The sequence below is a fragment of the Peromyscus leucopus genome, chromosome 15 (genome assembly GCF_004664715.2).
Source record: "Peromyscus leucopus breed LL Stock chromosome 15, UCI_PerLeu_2.1, whole genome shotgun sequence".
NCBI classification, from domain to species: domain Eukaryota; kingdom Metazoa; phylum Chordata; class Mammalia; order Rodentia; family Cricetidae; genus Peromyscus; species Peromyscus leucopus.
Window position 1 is genome coordinate 31,485,006 of NC_051076.1, and position 17,571 is coordinate 31,502,576.

Below are 17,571 nucleotides of genomic sequence, written 5' to 3' on the forward strand. Positions count from 1 at the left end.
GTTGAACCCCTCTCAAGAATTTCTTTCTGCCTGCTGTGTCTATGGGGGTCTGTGTTCCTGCTGCTTAGTGGGTAGCCAGCCCAGAAGGTCAGACCCCAGCCTCCTTATGCATAGGCAGGCACTCACTGAGTCTTTGCGTTCTCTCATTCAGCTTGGGGATAGACCCCTTTTTGCCCTCCTCCATCATAGGGGCCAGGAATCCCTAGCACTCCTCACCAGATGGTCCCCATTTCCTTTTCCATATCTGTGAATACAGGCTTGAGAAGGGTCAAAAGAGGAGGAGGATGAAGAGGAGGAGGGAGAGGGAGAAGAGGAGAGGCAAGCTGTCTGTAAAAGATGGTTTCTCCTCCTTCCCAGCAGCAACGTCCCAGCCAGCTGTGCCTCCAGCCCAACTCAGCTCCTAACTCCAGCCCCAGACCACAGAGGCCAGTGCTAGCTTATATCCTGGCCCCCATCCTCCACACTCCAGAGAACTTCCTTGCCACACAATAACACACCACACAGTCCAAGCAGTGCCAATATCATATTTATTTTCTTTTCCATTTGTTTGCTTTCCATGGCAAGTGAAAAAATAATTTAAACCAATTGTATGTACAGAGGCTGGGTTACTCTTCCCAAGAACTTCCAGAAAGACCACAGCCCCCTAAATAGCAAAGAAGGGTCACCTTTAACATCCATACAAAACTCCACCTAGAAAAGTCTCATGTGTAGAAAGGTTGTCTTTATTACAAGCATCACATTTTGGGGACAGAAAAGGGAGGTCAGAATGGGAGGTAAGGGACAGTGTGCAGGGTAGGGCTCCACACACATCAGCCCAGAGGTCACCCTGGGTGGGGAAGCTGCAGCTGAGCAGGTTCAGGTGATCTGCAGTGGGGTCTCCAACATCTCCATGAGGAAGGTGTCAATGGGGGTGTCCCCAATGAGCTTGAAGAAGAAGAGGTGCTCCAGGCATTTCAAGCCAATGGAGCGCAGAGCTGGGAGGCGCAGCAGCAGCTTGGCAAACCTGCAGGGAAGCCAAGGGGCATTGTGACTAGGGAATGGCAAGAAGAGGTGCCTAGTGGTGGTGGTAGAGACTGTCTGACCGGTCTCCGCCAAGCTGCCATAGAAAAGCCTAGAAGCAGAGACGAAGGAGTTGGAGGATTGCAACCCAGGGGGCCTCTAAGAACTTCAGAAATCAGCTAGAGGGCTGGTTCGTGTCAAAAGAAGAACTGGGATCCCACAGCACGTTGGCAGCCTTGAGTTCCAGGACATGTTCCAGAATAGCCCTTAGCCCTGCACAGATCACAGAACTGTATGGATGGCGTCGCCTACCTTGCCAGCCATTTCCCTGCATTCCTCAGGGTCCTCCAAGATTAGTGTGAGCCCTTGCAACAGCACGACACATGGGGTGTGCTGTTCCTGGGGCAGCTGCCACCACTACACCAACACAGGTGAGGACCTGCATGACCGCAGCCACGGCCCTGCTCTCAGGAGACCATGGCTCTCGCTTTTCCTCACCGTCTAGCTGGTCACTTAGGCTGTGTGACCTCAGTCTGCTTCCCAAAACCAAGTTTTCGCTTTCAATTAACCAGTCGCTGCTAACGTATATGGCCAGCTTCCTCCTCTGAGCTTCTCGCTAGCTAGGTTGGGAGGAGGGAGGAGCCTCTGAGGAGCCTCTGAGGAGCCAGTCTGTCTGGGGAGAAACCATACGCACACTCGCACACACTGGCCGGACATCCTCATGCACCCGAGATCCACATATGTGCTATCCCCACCCCCCTCACACATGCACACAACTCTCACGTCCACCATCCCCTCCCGCCACTGGGGGGTTGGAGTGTCTCCCATAGGCTCATGTATTTCACCTGCTGGTCCCCAGCTGGCAGCACTTGTCTGGAAAGTTGTGGAACTTTTAGGATGTGGAGCCTCACTAGATGAAATGAGTCATGGGGTGGGGGGGGGGCGGTGGGGGGCATGATAGGCTGGTCCCATTTCAGGTTTGCTCTCTGCTTCCTGAGCACGGTGCAGTGTGACCAGCTGCCCCCGGCTCCCACCACCAGGCTTCTCTGCCACCCACCGTGTCTTCACCGTGATAGACGGTATCTCTCAGGAACTGCCAGCCAAGGGAAATCCTTTTCCCCTAAGTTGCTTTTCCCAGAGTATTTCATCACAGCAACAAGAAAGACACCCCACACACACACATGGGCTTGCACGTACACCCTCACTTCCACATGCACACTTACATGCATACACGTGCACGCACACATGATTGCATATGCACACTCAGGCTGCCATACATGCACAATCTCGTGCGTGCGTGTGCGTGTGTGTGCGTGTGTGTGTGTGTGTGTGTGTGTGTGTGTGTGTGTGTGTACAAACATCCTTTCTCTTTCTCACACATACACTTTAACATTTGCCCATTCTTTCTATAATGGGGCTATTCACGGTGAGTCCAGAGAAAGGAGGAAGTGGCATGGGAAGAGTCTATGTGGCATCTGTGCAGTCCATTTGGTCCCCTGATTTGAAACGTCCTTCCGTTTCCCTATGGGACTTGAATTTTTCATTTCAAGGAAAAGTTCTGAATTGGAATTTCCATGTTCCTTGGAAGAGTGCACACTTCTATATTCGTGTCACATGACATTTAAAAATACAGCTGAGGAAATAGTTCCATTGGTAAACCATTCACCATATAAGCTCGAGGACATGAGTTTGATACTCAGTACTCACATTTTTAAAAAGCCAAACATTGTGGTGTGAGTTTATCATCACAGCTCTGAGGAGGAGGAGACAGGAGTGCCCCTGAGGCTCACTGGGCAGCTGGCCCCCCACATAATCAGTGAGGTTCAGAGCCATGAAAGGCCCTGTCTCAAAAAAAAAAAAAGGGAGAAAAGAAAAAATGGCCAGCACTTAGGGACTGACATCTGAGACTGACTTCTGGCTTCTACATGCACATGTATGCACATCTGGATACACAAACACACCTATACGGACATACACCCAAGTAAGACCAAAACAATCAGTGTAAGTATCAATATAAGAAAAACAAATTGGCGACATCTGAAAACACCAGGGAAAGCAGGGATCACTCTTTGCTCCATGAAAAAAAATTCAAGACCTATGCCACTGTGGACACAGACTTTAGAGCTCTTGTTGATAAAACACCTGTGTCCCCTGCAGCAAAGGGACAGTGAGGGGGAGGCTGCCCTCCTACCCAGCTGTCCTGGCAAAGGGCCAGCCTTTCAATGCAAGGCTAGACTGAGATTAATCCTAGCACCCTGTCAGTGTTCTCCAGTGGCTACCTATGCTGTCGGGGCTGGGCCTGGGAACTAAGGCCAGGGCTAATGGAATGAACCCATGCATCAACAGACGCTGTCACTGTATTGCTGGCTCACGTGTCAGCAGCAAGGCAGCCTTTGAAGGTGCTTGTTGTGTGTGCAAGATGAGTGTGAGTTCTGCACCCTGCTTCGATTTCCACTTCCAACTTTCTCACAGACCTTGGGCCTCATGACGGGCACTGCTTAACCCTATCCACAAGGTGGCAGCACTCCACCACTGTGACAAGTGCCCCGGCTGGGAGGTGCCAGCGCGCAAGTCAGAGGTGACCAGCCTACCTGCCTAACAAGCCAAGTGAGTCCCCTCATGCACTCCCCTCATGCACCTGACGAGCCACCTCCTGTGAGCTCAGACAGAGATATCACCCCTTGTTCAAGGTATGCTGCACAAGCCAGGACACACAGCGGACACAGCCTCTACCCGCTTCATGAACTCCCCAGTTGAGAGTTGGCTCCTCCTTCAGCTGCTAGAACAAGGGTTCTCACCCTGTGGGTCGTGACCCCCCTCAGATCCACTATTTGCATTATAATTCATAACAGTAGTAAAATTACAGCTATGAAGCAACAACAAAATAATTTTATGGTGGGGGGTCAGCACAACGTGGTGAGGACCTACATTAAAGGGCCACAGCATTAGGAAGGTTGAGAACCACTGGCCTAGAGGTAGCCAGGCCCTTGGCAGTCTCCTGCGGGAAAAACAGCAGTTCTAAAATGTTAAAGTGATATTTAGAAACAACTTAGATGCCAGCCACAGAGCAATGACTAAGCACCTGAAAATATGGGCCCACGGCAATATGACAAAACTATGGGAAATGATTTTTTTCTTTCAATCATCTGATAAAAATCCCTAGAATGGCAGAAAGGAGGAACACAGTGTAACAAAAGAAAGTGTCCCACATCTGTAGATAGAGCCTATGTGTGCACACAGGGGACCACATGGACACCGGAACAAAGCATACCCGAAACAGTTACAGTAAAAATTGGTCACCCGATTCTAACAACTATTTCTTCTAATAAAGCAGACGCTGCTGTTGTAATTGGGAGGAAAAGAGAGTCAGGTTATTCTGGGATATGCTTTTAGTCCTAATGATTAATAATAGGACCCAGAGTTAGTTCCGGAAAGAGGGCAGCATTGAGGACAGCAGGTCTAATAGTATCTGGGGGCTGGAAGCTTCGGTAGAAAACATCCTGCTCAGAGCTTCCTGTTAACGAGGCTTGCCCAGGGCTCGTAGCTGTCAGAGACAGAGCCAGGTCCCTTTCAACCTCTTCAATGGCTGGTGAAGAACAGGCTACCAAGTGGCCACTGAGCTCCCCTGGCTCTTTCTTGACGTTCCACAGTTGGCTAGATCGCAGGACTAAGTTTTAACCAATAGAAGTAAGACAGCAGAGGACCTGTGTCTAATCCACACAGCTCCTCTCTCCTCTCTGCCTTTCCCGCTCCATCACCTAGATGGCTCTGGAATGGAGCCACAATGAGGAATAAGCCGGGGTCCTTGAGTGTTGGCAAGGAAGAGCTGCTTCTGTATACTGGGTGTCCACCTAGACTGAGGGGTGAGAAAGAACTTCCACTGGGCTGAGTTACTGACTTTGATGGGTCTGTTATCACTACTGAATTTCCAATAATACAGTAGCCTGATTATGAATTGACCTAAGGGCTGAAACCCACCCACTTGATGTCTCTACAACCTCTGACAAAACAGTTTATTCTCTACTGAACATCTTGTAGATATCTGTGTATGATGCGGGATAAATGGAAATTTGACTTCACAGAGGAATAAGTCACTAGTGTGTGTTGGGGGGTATACAATGAATCCTAAAGACAAAACTAATGTGTCTTATGCAGTCTTCTGTTCTGTTTGTTTTTGAGATACAAGGATCACAGTTTCTCATTTTAGTGTGCAGAAAGGGGAAACTCTTTGCTTACCGTACTTTGGAGGGAACTTTTTAAACGGTTCGTTTAGACCAAAGAATAATGTTATAGATGGTATGACAAGGCCACACAGGTGGGTACCTGGGGACCAGCAGCTCTCAGAGCCTGTCCTTTGTACTGCATGAGAGTCCACGGGGCAGAGACTGTGAGAGAGATGCTGTCACTTCACAGAGACTGGGGTTCATATCTCACCTCCACCAGTGACCAGCTTCGCCAACTCGATTAAGTGACGTGTCCTTTCTGCGTCTGTTACTTGGTAGAATGGAGACCACACTCCCATAGCAATCCGTTCATTTCTCTGTTCATCCAATTTTTAAAAATATGCTCGCTAGTCCCCCTCCCCATCTGAGGAAGACCTGTCCCATTCCTGAAACTGAAGATACGACCAAATCTATACATAGATATAGAAAAATATGTATGCATGTGTACATATGTACACATGTACCAATGAAAAATTAAACCTACAAATTAGACACAGTAAGAGATGAACAGCAGTAACAAATCACAGCCATCATAACAATACATTGTAATAAAGACCACCGAAAGGTCATTAATTCACTTCTGGAACTTCCCATGTTCCATCTACAGCCATTGCTTTGCTCACTGATGCTCGGGGGGTGAAGGGTGATCTGGACAGCCCTTACCCTCACCCGAGCCTTTCTCTTCCTGTGCTGAGGTAAGGACAGCAGGTCTGTAGAGTCCCTGGGACACGGGCGGGCTCCTTCAACGGAATAAGAAGGAGTTGCACTGCTGTTCACACTGCCTTTCTCTCCTCACTCTCTCACCTGCCTGGTTGTTCCGGATACTTCTGCTTGGTGTAGGCCTCGAGCGTAGCATAAACCTTCTCTCGAAGAGTCTCTACCTCAGAGGGGTTGGACAAACCCTTGGCATCTGCAGAGGGCAACAGATTTAATTTCTGGTTAATGCCTCCCACAGGACACTCCTCCAGACAGCATCCCTGTCATACTGGCCACCTCCCCTAGCATTAGGAGAGACACATGGAACTAACTCAGGCCTGGTGACAGCTGGGAAGTAAGCAGATCACCTGTGCCCTTTCTGTGAATAACCCCCTCACAAACTCTCCATTTTAAGGATTTTCAACTGTTAATGGTGAAATGGACCCTCTGCAGACTTAAGGAGAGTTTAATTTTGTCCAAGCCTTTCTGGAAAAGTGCCATTCACACCCTTACCAGAAGCTAGTTCCATGTCGAGCATGGCTGAGTGATGACATGGGTATGAAAACTAAGCCTACCCATGGCCTGCGACAGAGCTACCCTCCCTAATCCCGGAGCTAAAGGGTGCACACATGTCACATGTCACATCACACTGCCCTGGAGGTGCACAGCAACATTCGATGAAGTTGGTCACTTCCTCCTCTTCAAGTACTTTGCACCTGGACCCCAAGATGCCACTCCCTTCCCGCTGACCACACGATAGGCTCCTTTGACAGTTCTGTCTTCCACCAGCTCGAGAGCGTCTCAGTCCCCAGCCCTCTTCTCTGGCCATCTTTGCTTACAACTGATCTCTCATCAGGTTTGTGGCTTCCTCCCAGTTCAGTGAGGTAGGCAGCTCTTGCCTTCGTCTTTATACATCTTTGGTCCTGGCTTCTCCTGAGAAGTCCCTTCTCTTGGATGTCTACTGTCCATCTCTAAGTTCATTGTCCAAAGACAACTCCTGGTTCCAACCCACTCACCCTTAGAACTTGCTTCCCCTGGAGTTTTACCCATGTCAGATGAATGGGAATTCCATTTCTGCAAGCGTTCTGGGGGAATGAAACACCCCTGAGACATAGTTGATGTCTGTCTTCCACACCCTACCTCTAATTCACCAGTAGATCCCAGCGACTTTACCTAGAGATGTACCCAGAATCTGACCACGTTTTACCTCCTCCTTCTCTGTCCCAGTGACCACTGTCACTTCTCACCTTGTCCAGCTGGAACCCCACACACGCACCTAATGAAACTCCACGCCCAGTTAAAATACTTTCAGGATGGCTCTGGAGAGCAAAGGTGATACAGAGAAGGCTCTATACTCTGATGGGTTCTGGGCTCCAGCTGCTCTGTTTCAGCTGAGCTGGGCGGTACGGGGTTCGGGCAACAACATCAGAGTTCTGAGGGTGAACCTTGGAAGAGGGGTGACCCCATACCTGGGTTGAAAAGCACAATGGCTCGCAGGCACCCCAGCTCCGACTTGTCCATCTGCATGTCTTTCATCTTGGAAACCAGCTCTGTGAGGACTCTGTTCGCAGGAAGCAAGGGCAGAGAAGGAGAGAAGAAGCATGAGTCCCAGGCCAAGGATCAGCAAAATGAATCCCACCCCTACTTGCGATGGCCTACGCTGTTTCTGGACACTGCTGAAGGTATTAGAGTACAGAGATGAAGACGATGAAGCCCCTCATCCTAAGGGACGTACAGTGCGGATGAAGAAACTGATGTGGGAACCACCAGCTACATGGCAAAGTCCAGTGAATAACTGCCTCCTGAGCTCACCGGGGAGGAAGGATGACCTCCCAGCAGGGAACAGAAAGGCATCTCAGCAGGGAACAGAAAGGCATCTCAAAGGAGGTGGAAAGGAGAATAGAGCAGGGAAAGCCAGCCCAGGGCACTGTGCATGTAGAAGAATCCACCAAAGGCAGGCCAGGTCAACTCCAGGTCAACCGGGAAGCATCTCCAGGAACTATGAGAGTGCTTGAGCACATCATGGAAAAGGACAGGGAAGAGGTAGACTCCTCTAAGGGGAGCATGTATGTCTCCCAAAGAGAACACTTATGGGGGAGGGTGGGGTCCTGGGTCCTGGAACTCAATAAAGCCTCTTCAGCTTCCTCTTCCTCTTTACCAGAAGACCAGTCTTTTAGCTCCAAGTCAGCAATCTACATATTACTTTATTTATTGCTTACTTTATATTATACATACTTTATACTGTATTTATATTATTATTTACTTTATTTTTTTAATGTACTTTAGTACATTTAAGGGAGAGAGTCTCTGTCATGATGTTACTTTCTGACTGAGCTCGTTTCTGCTGTAGCCTAGAGATCTGGGATCCAGAGAGAAAGAGTCCAGAAAAAAAAAAAAGCTTTAACCCAACATACCAGGCCTCTTGAAGATGCCATCTAGGCCCCTTCTCCATCCCTGGTGCCTGGGATATGCTATTCTCCTTCCTCACCTATGGCTTCCTAGCTGACATCAATGGTCCACCCAAGTTGAAAGCATGAGGGTAGGAGGCCCTTCCATCTGCCAGGCAATGATGCTGGCCTCTGACTGGCTCTATTTTATTGTAATCACCTTTGTCAAAACCCCTCTCTCAATCTCCAGATTTACATTTTCACCTACTCAATAGTCTGTGGAAACTGGGCTCACACCTATCATCCCAGCATTTGGGAGTCTGAGGCAGGAGGATTATCACGAGCTTGAGCCTGGCCCTTGAGCTATAGAATGAGACACTGTCTTGGTACAAAAAAAAATGGTTTTGATATAGTCATAGGCACCTCTATGAACTGCCTATTGTACATCAGCATTCTGCAGAAGGAGAGGAGGGAAGAAGAGGAGAGAGAGATATGTGTGTATACACAATGTGCATATATACGCCGTGTGCATATCCTGGAAGCGGAAGGGAATCACAACCTGTCAAAGATGGAGCCAACACCGGCACTGTGAGCACTGCTCCTGTGGACATGGAGGCCTGTGGCCAGCAGGATGCCATCTTGGACAGAAACCGAGCGGTGGGAGAAGGAGGCGATCAGCAATTCATTCCACCCTGCAAGCGGAGAGAGGAGACGTTGTGGGGAAAGCGACCACATTCCTACTTCCTCGACAGCCAGCAACGCACGGATTAATCTCCCTCGGAATGAGAGCAGAACTGAACATCCTGGGGGGGGGGGGTAAGACATAGCCCAAGGTGACACGTGTCATTAGTGACAGAAGAAAGAGCAGGGCTAGAGTTTCCTGACCTCATGGCTCGGCACAAACCCCTGCAGCTTCTTAGATGCACGCTAGAGTGACAGCTTGAGAATAGGGACTCTTTCCGTCACCCTTTGCCAGCAAATATGAATTAAAGCTTTCCGGACAGTCGTCACTATTGGCTGAATGACAGATACAGTGACTGTACCTCCTCGTCTCTGCCCCAGGACTTGACAACCTAAGTTGTATTTCTCTGGTGTCGCCTGTAGCAACGGCACAGTATGTAGCTCTCAGGGGACACTCGGTGACGGCTCAGTGTCTAACAGGGATGAGTGAGCGGACTGGTTCCCAACGCTCGGCCAGTCCTCGTGAAATCTCCCTGATGGCTCTGTGACAAAGAGGAGCTATGGCAGATGTCAACCAACTGCAGTGTCTCAGATATGGGCAGCGAGATTGTAGCGCGAAGAATCTTAAAATGGAAGAAACCTTGAACTCCAGGTAACACAGGCATAAATAAGCAGAGATTACTAGCTCGCTTGCTCTCTCTCTCTCTCTCTCTCTCTCTCTCTCTCTCTCTCTCTCTCTCTCTCTCTGTGTGTGTGTGTGTTGTGTGTGTGTGTGTGTGTGTGTGTGTGTGCGTGCGCGCGCGCGCGCAGGTGTGGAGGCCAGAGGAGGACACTTAGCGTTCCCATTCTATCCCTCTTTTCCCTTATTCTCAGGACACAGGGCCCCTCAGTGAACCTGCAGATTGCTATTTTTCAGCTAAGTGGACTGGACAGCAAGCTCCTGAAATCCTCCCCTCTCCATGCCACTCCTAACCCCTAGAGCTTGGGTGACATGCACACGCAACCTCATGCAGCTTTTCTGTTCACACATGTGTTGGGGATCCTGTCTCAGTTCCTTACGCTTGTCCAGCAAGCGCTTTCCCCTACCACGCCATCTCCTCAGCCCCCCCCCCCCCCCCCGCCAAATCTCTGCTTTTCTTACTTCACCTGTGAAGTGGGAAAAGTTTCACTTGCTAGTCTTATAGTTGTAAGATACTGCTTCAAATTATCCTCAATAAAGGTATTTGTGAGTCTCTGAAGTTAAATGTAAATTATAAAACTACAGAAACGTTTGTTTGCGTGGGGGGAAAGCCCTACTCCTCCATGAACGGGATTTCAGTTGGGAATGAAAATCCTACAGGAGGACCATTTAAATTTACAAGTCTGTACAGGGCATAGAATGAAGGCCAGCGCTTGGGAGCCAGAGGTAGGCGGATCTCTGTGAGTCCAGCCTGGTCTACACAGTGAGTTCAAGGAAAACATAGCAATTGTAAGTTGCTCCTTTTTGGGTCCCATGGGTCATTTCAAAATAGTAGCCCAGAGTGATTGTCTCAGGACAAGAGGAACCCCGATGTCTTACCTGCCCGGAGCAGAATGACCTGGTCCTCTAAACTGAGGTCTGAGAAGTGGGGGATGCGTTTGGCCCACTCAACAAGGGTGAAAAGTTGCTTGTCGGCAGCATGGCATATATTGGTAACGGGGTCATTTGTCTGAAAAGGGAACAATTTTCTATGAGGTCCTGGAACTCTAAATAACCCCTCTATGACCTCCAGCCCCAGCCAGGAAAATGGAAGCCGGGTGGAGAGCTAAGGCAGCGTACCGAGTTCTCCATGTTCATGTCACCGTAGGATTCTGTCTTTGGTTCCACAGCAAGTTCGGCTTCTAGAATCCTCTCCACGGGCATATCTTCGTGGCCACTGCTGGCACACTCTGCCTCACTCTCAGCTCGCTCCCGGCTCCTCTGCCTTTCTTCTTGCACAGCTGGCATGCGGCAAGACCAACAGAAGTTACCAAGTGCCGAGGTCCAGTGTGGGACAGTTACCTACCTCAAGTTTCTCCTGTATACAATGAGGGTCATCATGGTATTGGACCGGGGACATTGGAATGCTGACAGATGGAACCAATTCAGCAAAGCTGTTCCCTTGTCAGGGCAAAGATAGGTCTTTAGTCGTATTGTTCCCAAAGCACTGCAAAGACCCTCTCAATCGTGCTGTTTTAGCTTCACTAAGCTCCGGTTCCACCCTTCTTTGAAGGAGCTACCATCTCCCTGCTATCCCCATTGTGTCCATCACCCTTCCTATTCTGCTGCCTCTGGTAAGCTGTGAGCACGCAATGGTTAAGGAGCAAGGCCATTACTGCAAAAACTCCCCTTGTCAGATCCTATGCATCAGCCCTGGCATTCACGTCCCATTAGGTAGGCCCCCTGTGCACCAGCTTGAACACAACATCACCTGATCCGACTTGTCAGGGAAGATCTTCAGGGAGCCAGCTGTGGGGATTTAGTAAGTGAAGGGGTGGAGGGATGTCACCTAGAAGACATTTCAGAATGTGCACTGATTTCATGGGTGGGGGAGGGCACATGGGCAAAGGTGTAGGCTGGAGTTACTTCTGCATTCCCCAAACTTGGGATTTTCATCAAAGTTCACTCTAGCTCTCAGTACCCTTGGTCCACACATTGGGATGCAAGGCGGACCCCACACCTTACACTGCCCTCTCAAGGTGAAGAGTTTCTGTTGGGTTCCTTTCTATTACAAGGCTGCTGTTTCCAGTTTGGTCCCAGCAGCAATGAGCAGAATTCAACATTGGAAGATAGTTTGCATCTCCCAAAAGAGCAAATTCTAATCTAACTTGGTTGAACACCTTCACAAGAGCCTCCCGGTCTCTCCCTCACTGCTCCTAGCTTGTAGGCCCTGGAGCCCTTATCCTCTGAGGATATAACCAGCCACGGAGGCTGTCTGAAGGGCTGGAGCTGGGATGCTGCACACTGAGTCTCTCTTGTGAATGATGAGACTGATTTCTCAAGGCCAGAGAAGAGGCCTAAGAACAACTCGAATAATCCCCACCAGGGAGCCGTGTTATGTGGCCCAGAGAATTGGAGAGAGTATAGAAAGGAAGGAGAAAAGGGAGAATGGGAAGAGATAAGAAAACAAGGAAGTGGGAAGAGGAAATTGACACAGAACAGAGAGGAGGAAAGGCAGAGAAGAGCAAACACACAGCCAGAGTGTATCCCTGCCACGTGCATGAAGATGCTCTCAGATCTATCACTCAGCCTCCTCCCAAGCCTTGGTTTCCCCGTCCCTGGGGGCTGAAATTGCAGTGAATGACTGAGACGGATTTGTGGGGATTATCAAAACAACAGTAAAAGTTTCCACGGAGTATTTATTTCCCCTTTTCCTTTGTCTTCCTGCCCCGTGGGCTTGTGTCTCTCCTCCATTTCTCCTACCTGATCCCTTCCTCTCTCTGTTCCCTTCTCTCTCTTTCCCTCTCTCTGTTTCCCTCACTCTCTCATTCTTTTTCAGTTCACTCTGTCAGTCTTTTTGCTCAGTGACAACTGTGGGAACTATAGTGCATGGTTTTCTCTCAGTTGAATGCTCTTGTGCTTATCTTTAGGAAATTAATACATTTCTGTTTGTCCTGATTTTTAAAAACAGAGGCAAACTGAGTCAAGTTCTTTCTGTGATCGTCAATCATCTCTTCTAACGGACTTGTTAACACTTGAGGAAAATAACCCTGGAGCTTCAAAGGAAGCCTTGGCTTCAGGAAACTAGGTTCAATTCCAATTTGCCACTAATTGAGTAAGAATTGGCTACTCTCTCTGCTATTAGTACTGTAAACCTCAATGCTGTAATTGAAGCAACAGATTGCTATTGGAAGCTAATCTACACGACAGATAGCCTCAGCTCCCGCTACAACATACATCCCGATGTATCCGGGACACTAGCTGATCTAAAACAGTCCCAGACTCCAGCTTTTCAGGCTTCATCCGTCCACGTGGTAAATAGTTATTGCTTATTTCTCCGGCAGCCAATATTAATGGAGCACTTTCCAAGTCAGAAGCTATATTTTAAACTCAATACTTTACATAGATTATGATATCTCACTTAACCCCTTCCAATAACTCTCTGGGTTCCTATGAACCCCAGAGAAACTAGGTAACTTGTCTGAAGTCAAAAGCTAGGAAGTGGTGGCACCAGCGTAGGGACCCGGGCTAGCTGCCTCCAGAGCCCACCTACAGACCTTCCACACTGCCTCCAGGGCACTAAGACAGGCTGAGCTGAAGGGCGTGTATACCATATACAGCCTAGAAGCCATAGCAAGGATTTTATTCCTTTTTCTTAGCGAGATCTGGATGTGTGTGGGGGGAAATAGCTGGACTTGGCCATCTTGTTCACACTGGTGTCTCCCCTAAGGAAGCAGGGAGGCAGCTTGGGATGCCATTTGGCTCTCAGGGTCGTTTCCTCATCTGTGAGCTGATGCCTGTTGATTGGACGATTCTGAAACGTACCCTTATCCTGTCATTCCCTCTAAGCATGGGCTCAAGGGCCTGTTCCTTCTTTGGTTCTTTCTGGCAGACTTCCTCAATCCCACAACAAGAGGTGTTGAAGGAACCCACCCAGTGAGTTGTTCTACCTCTAAGGGGAGGACATCCTTCCTGCACAGCCGCAAAGATTCCCCAGGAACACCAGGCACCTGCACAAAGCCCTCTAGTTAATTAACCGCCTACTTCAATTTATTTGTGTTACTTAGCAGGATGACTTTCGATCTTTTAAAGCAAGAACACCAACAAGGAAAAAGCACTTTCAGATTTGTTACTCTCCGACGCAAGGATAGCCCACTAACTCACACTATAAATTAAAAGACGGGACCACCGAAATGCCCGGTGACACTCTCCGGGACTGAGAAGGCCAGTCGGCCAGGCCTGTAAACGCCAATAATCCACAAAGACGGAGGACTATGCCAACATGACAGGATTTATAGCGGGCCACGGTTATTAATCCTAGAGGACCTCAACCCACCCTCATCTTCCCCTGGAGTGAGACTAAGACTACAGCATGAAACCGGCTCCCCCTTGAAGGTAAGTCAGATGCTCCCTTGGGGCCACAGAGAACAAGGCCTCTCGCACCTCTGAGACCCACCTGTCCTGGGGCTCCCAGAGAAGAGGGATGACAGAGGGAGAGATGAACTCTGGAGGTAAGCCTTGAGAAGCTGTGGCACTTAGGCGTGTCTCAAGCGCCACATCAAACCTCCCCCTCCCACGGTGTCCAGGGCAGCCCGGCTCATGCGCATGCGTCTGTCTTCAGCGCTCTCTCAGCATGTGACCTGCTCTCCTTGGGTAGAGGGGAGCGGCGGGGCACCTCACCTTCCCTCTTCATGCCCATGACCAGGCACTTCTGGTAGCGGCAGTACTGGCAGCGGTTGCGCTGGCGCTTGTCGATGAGGCAGTCTTTGTTATCGCGACAGGTGTAGATGAGGTCTTTCCTTATGGTTCTTTTGAAGAAGCCTTTGCAGCCCTCACAGCTGTACACACCGTAATGCTTTCCTGGTGACAAGAGAACACTCCGTAGACTGTTCTTGTATCTGTTCAGGTTTCCCACCACAAAGAAGACCATGACTAACCGCCCCCCCCCCAAGGAAACATCTATAGCTCCTAAGCACAAATAAGGACTCCCAAAGAATGCAAGCTGTACCACAGGATCCAAAGGAAGCATAAAAAACCCCTTTTGTGTGTGTGTCTTCCCTCTGTATCTCCAACTCCAGACAGCAGCCTTAAAAAATTCCTGACCTCAGATTTTATTGACATTTATTTTATCGGAGCAACTCTTGGATTTGGATAAGGAAACACTCCACCTCATCTCAATATTTTAGTGTACATAACAAATAAAAAGATGTCTAATTGCTATGTATTATTCAGCAGGAGAAGAACCTTGGTTTATTTAACAGTTCTCAAAACTGAAGCCCAGGGTCTCAGGAAACCTACTAAAAAACTTAAAGTCTTGTACCATAAACTATGAACAATCCTGAGCTACTGCCTGTTATTGCAAAAAAAAAAAAAATGCTATAAAATCTTTACAGCATAACGTTATACTCAATCTTGAGCAGGGCATACAATTCTGATAGACAGTAATTTTGCTTCATCTAGAATAATTGGTTGTATGCTTCACTATCTCTGGGACCTATAGTTATCCCTGGCAAGAATGGTTAATTTGTGTCGAGAGAGCTGCCTGCCACACCTGTCTCCATACAGGTACCGTAAGTCAGTCACAGCGCTTGCTCTAAGGCAGTGATTCTCAGCCCGCGGGTCATGACCCCTTTGGAGGCCACAGGACTCTTTTACCAAGGCTATCAAATATCCTGCATATCAGATATTTACATTATAATTCACAACAGCACAATTACAGTTATAAAGTAGCAATGAAATCATTTTATGGTTGGGGGTCATCACAACATGAGGGTCACATTAAAGGGTCACAGCATTAGGAAGGTTGAAAACTACTGCCCTAAGGGAAGTCTCTATGCTGTACACTAGGCAGCTATGGTCACGTGGCTGGAGTCACAGAACTTAAAAATGTAACGAAGCAGATTGTTTAAAACACTTTTAGGTCTGATTCTAGAATGCAAAATGTGGTTCCTTGTCGCCACAGACCCAATTATCTAATTCTGTTTTATTTCCGTTGATGTGAAGTCCCTGAGAACTCACATCACCCCAGAGCTTACCTGTCAGTGGAGACCACCCTTTGAAGTGGTGGCTAGAGACAGCCTGCCTGAGAGTTGTGCCAAATTAGCTGGCTACACCCATTTTTGGAATTCACAGTAATGATAAATATGGCCTTCATCTTGGCCCCAGGTAACTTAGTACTTTCAGCTCTGAAATATTTAACTTTGAGAAGCAGGACCCTAATTTGACCATAGTGTGGTAGTCATCCCATGGCTTTACTATATATACAGGAAGGGACCAACCACCTTCCATTAAAACAACCAAAACAAGCCGGGCGGTGGTGGCGGCGCACGCCTTTAATCCCAGCACTCGGGAGGCAGAGCCAGGTGGATCTCTGTGAGTTCGAGGCCAGCCTGGGCTACCAAGTGAGTCCCAGGAAAGGCGCAAAGCTACACAGAGAAACCCTGTCTTGAAAAACAAAAAAACAAAACAAAAAAAAAAAAAAAAAAAAAAAAAAAAAAACAACCAAAACAAACCAAAGAACAAGCTTTGTCAGGCTGTGACTGACATTCTGTCATGGCAGCAGCCATGTCTTCGTGATTTGAAAACGAGTCATAAAAGCAAGTAACTGTTGGCCGCGAAGTGAAGAAGTCTGAGGCCCCTGTAGCCTTGATGAAAGGAAGGAGGAACATTCAGTCAGCCTTCGTGGTCCGCTATAGAAAGAACATGCTCTGTCTTCTCATTGTTTTAATTAATGGGGACACGGGGTCTCACTATGTAGCCCAGGCTCACTTCAAACTCACGATCCCCCTGCCTCAACATTGAGTGCTGCTATTACAAGCAGACACCTAGTAAACTTGCCATCCTCCTTCTCAGACTCAAATGTGTTAAAAACTGATGGAGGGAGAAGTCGGAGCAGAAAGAACGGAGAGGAAGGAAAAGAAGCAATTTTGGTAAACTGGAAGAGGATAAGCCAATGGAAACACACTTATGCCCATAAAAGCATGCTTTAAAAAACATCTAGCATGTTGTGAAAGGATAAAACAAAATATGCTCAAATATTAAAGAGCTTCTCTTTCATAGGGATACTATGGAAAAAATTTTATTCTCTCTTTGTACTTTTTATGGTTCTTCCAATTTTTTATTGGTTTTATAATTATGTATTTGGGACACTTTATGATCACAAGAAATAATTTTTTAAAAATTAAAGAAAATCTAGCATGGGACATTGGATCGTCACTTAAGGCCTCAGTCCCAGACATGTATGCATCTGTGTTGCTCCAGAGAGGAGTCGCCGAAACATTTCCACTGAAGCTGATCCTTCACATAGAAAATGTATTTTAGAATCATCAAGACTGCAAGCTTTGAACCCCACGAGCAAAATCTATAGGCGAGGCCTCCAGCTGGACCACTATCAAGGGTCTTTTGATTTCACTGGGTGCAGTATACACATGGAGCAGAGGGACCCCTTCTCTGGAACTCTGTCTCGTGGGACCCATCCATACCTGAGGATCTGTCCCCACAGATGGCACAGATGTGTTTCACCAGGGAACCGGGACTGGTGGATGGGTAGTTCATGTTTCCAATCCCAGGCAGACCTGGTAAGGGCTTGATGTCCTCAGAGCTGCTGACACTGTTGACCACATTTAGCTGCAAGAGATGCAAACAAAAACAAAGGCAGGGTAAGCCCAGCCTCAAGACCGTGCGCTTGAGATTAGCTCCATGTCAAGAATTAACTTCCAAGGACAGAGTTTCCCAACTGCTCCTCTGTGACCTGAATGCAAAGCCATGGGACAAGTGCACAAGACGGAAGCTAAAACACAAGCGGAGCACCACAGCCCACCTCTGTGGAGCTGTTTGTGTTCCTTCCTCTTACTCGTGTGTTTTACTTGAGCTAAACTGTACAGGACACACATACGATGACGACGTCAGAGGTGCAATTGTAAATCTT

The 17,571-nt window shown here is 48.2% G+C and overlaps 1 protein-coding gene across 2 annotated transcripts in view; it reads right to left on the reverse strand.

Moving 5' to 3' along the window:
• Positions 1 to 509: 509 nt before the first annotated feature.
• Rxrg (retinoid X receptor gamma) overlaps positions 510 to 17,571 on the reverse strand; it is a 44,916-nt gene continuing 27,854 nt past the window's right edge. The window contains exons 2-9 of one of the 2 annotated variants that reach the window (XM_028864357.2): positions 17,126 to 17,270; positions 14,325 to 14,504; positions 10,785 to 10,945; positions 10,545 to 10,674; positions 8,865 to 8,997; positions 7,388 to 7,479; positions 6,027 to 6,132; positions 510 to 1,003 (exon numbers count right to left, since the gene is read on the reverse strand). In XM_028864357.2, coding sequence (XP_028720190.1) covers positions 856 to 1,003; positions 6,027 to 6,132; positions 7,388 to 7,479; positions 8,865 to 8,997; positions 10,545 to 10,674; positions 10,785 to 10,945; positions 14,325 to 14,504; positions 17,126 to 17,198 — 1,023 coding nt within the window. In that variant the 5' untranslated portion in view covers positions 17,199 to 17,270 and the 3' untranslated portion in view covers positions 510 to 855. The remainder of the gene's footprint in view (positions 1,004 to 6,026; positions 6,133 to 7,387; positions 7,480 to 8,864; positions 8,998 to 10,544; positions 10,675 to 10,784; positions 10,946 to 14,324; positions 14,505 to 17,125; positions 17,271 to 17,571) is intronic. The other variant, XM_028864356.2, reaches the window with a different exon arrangement.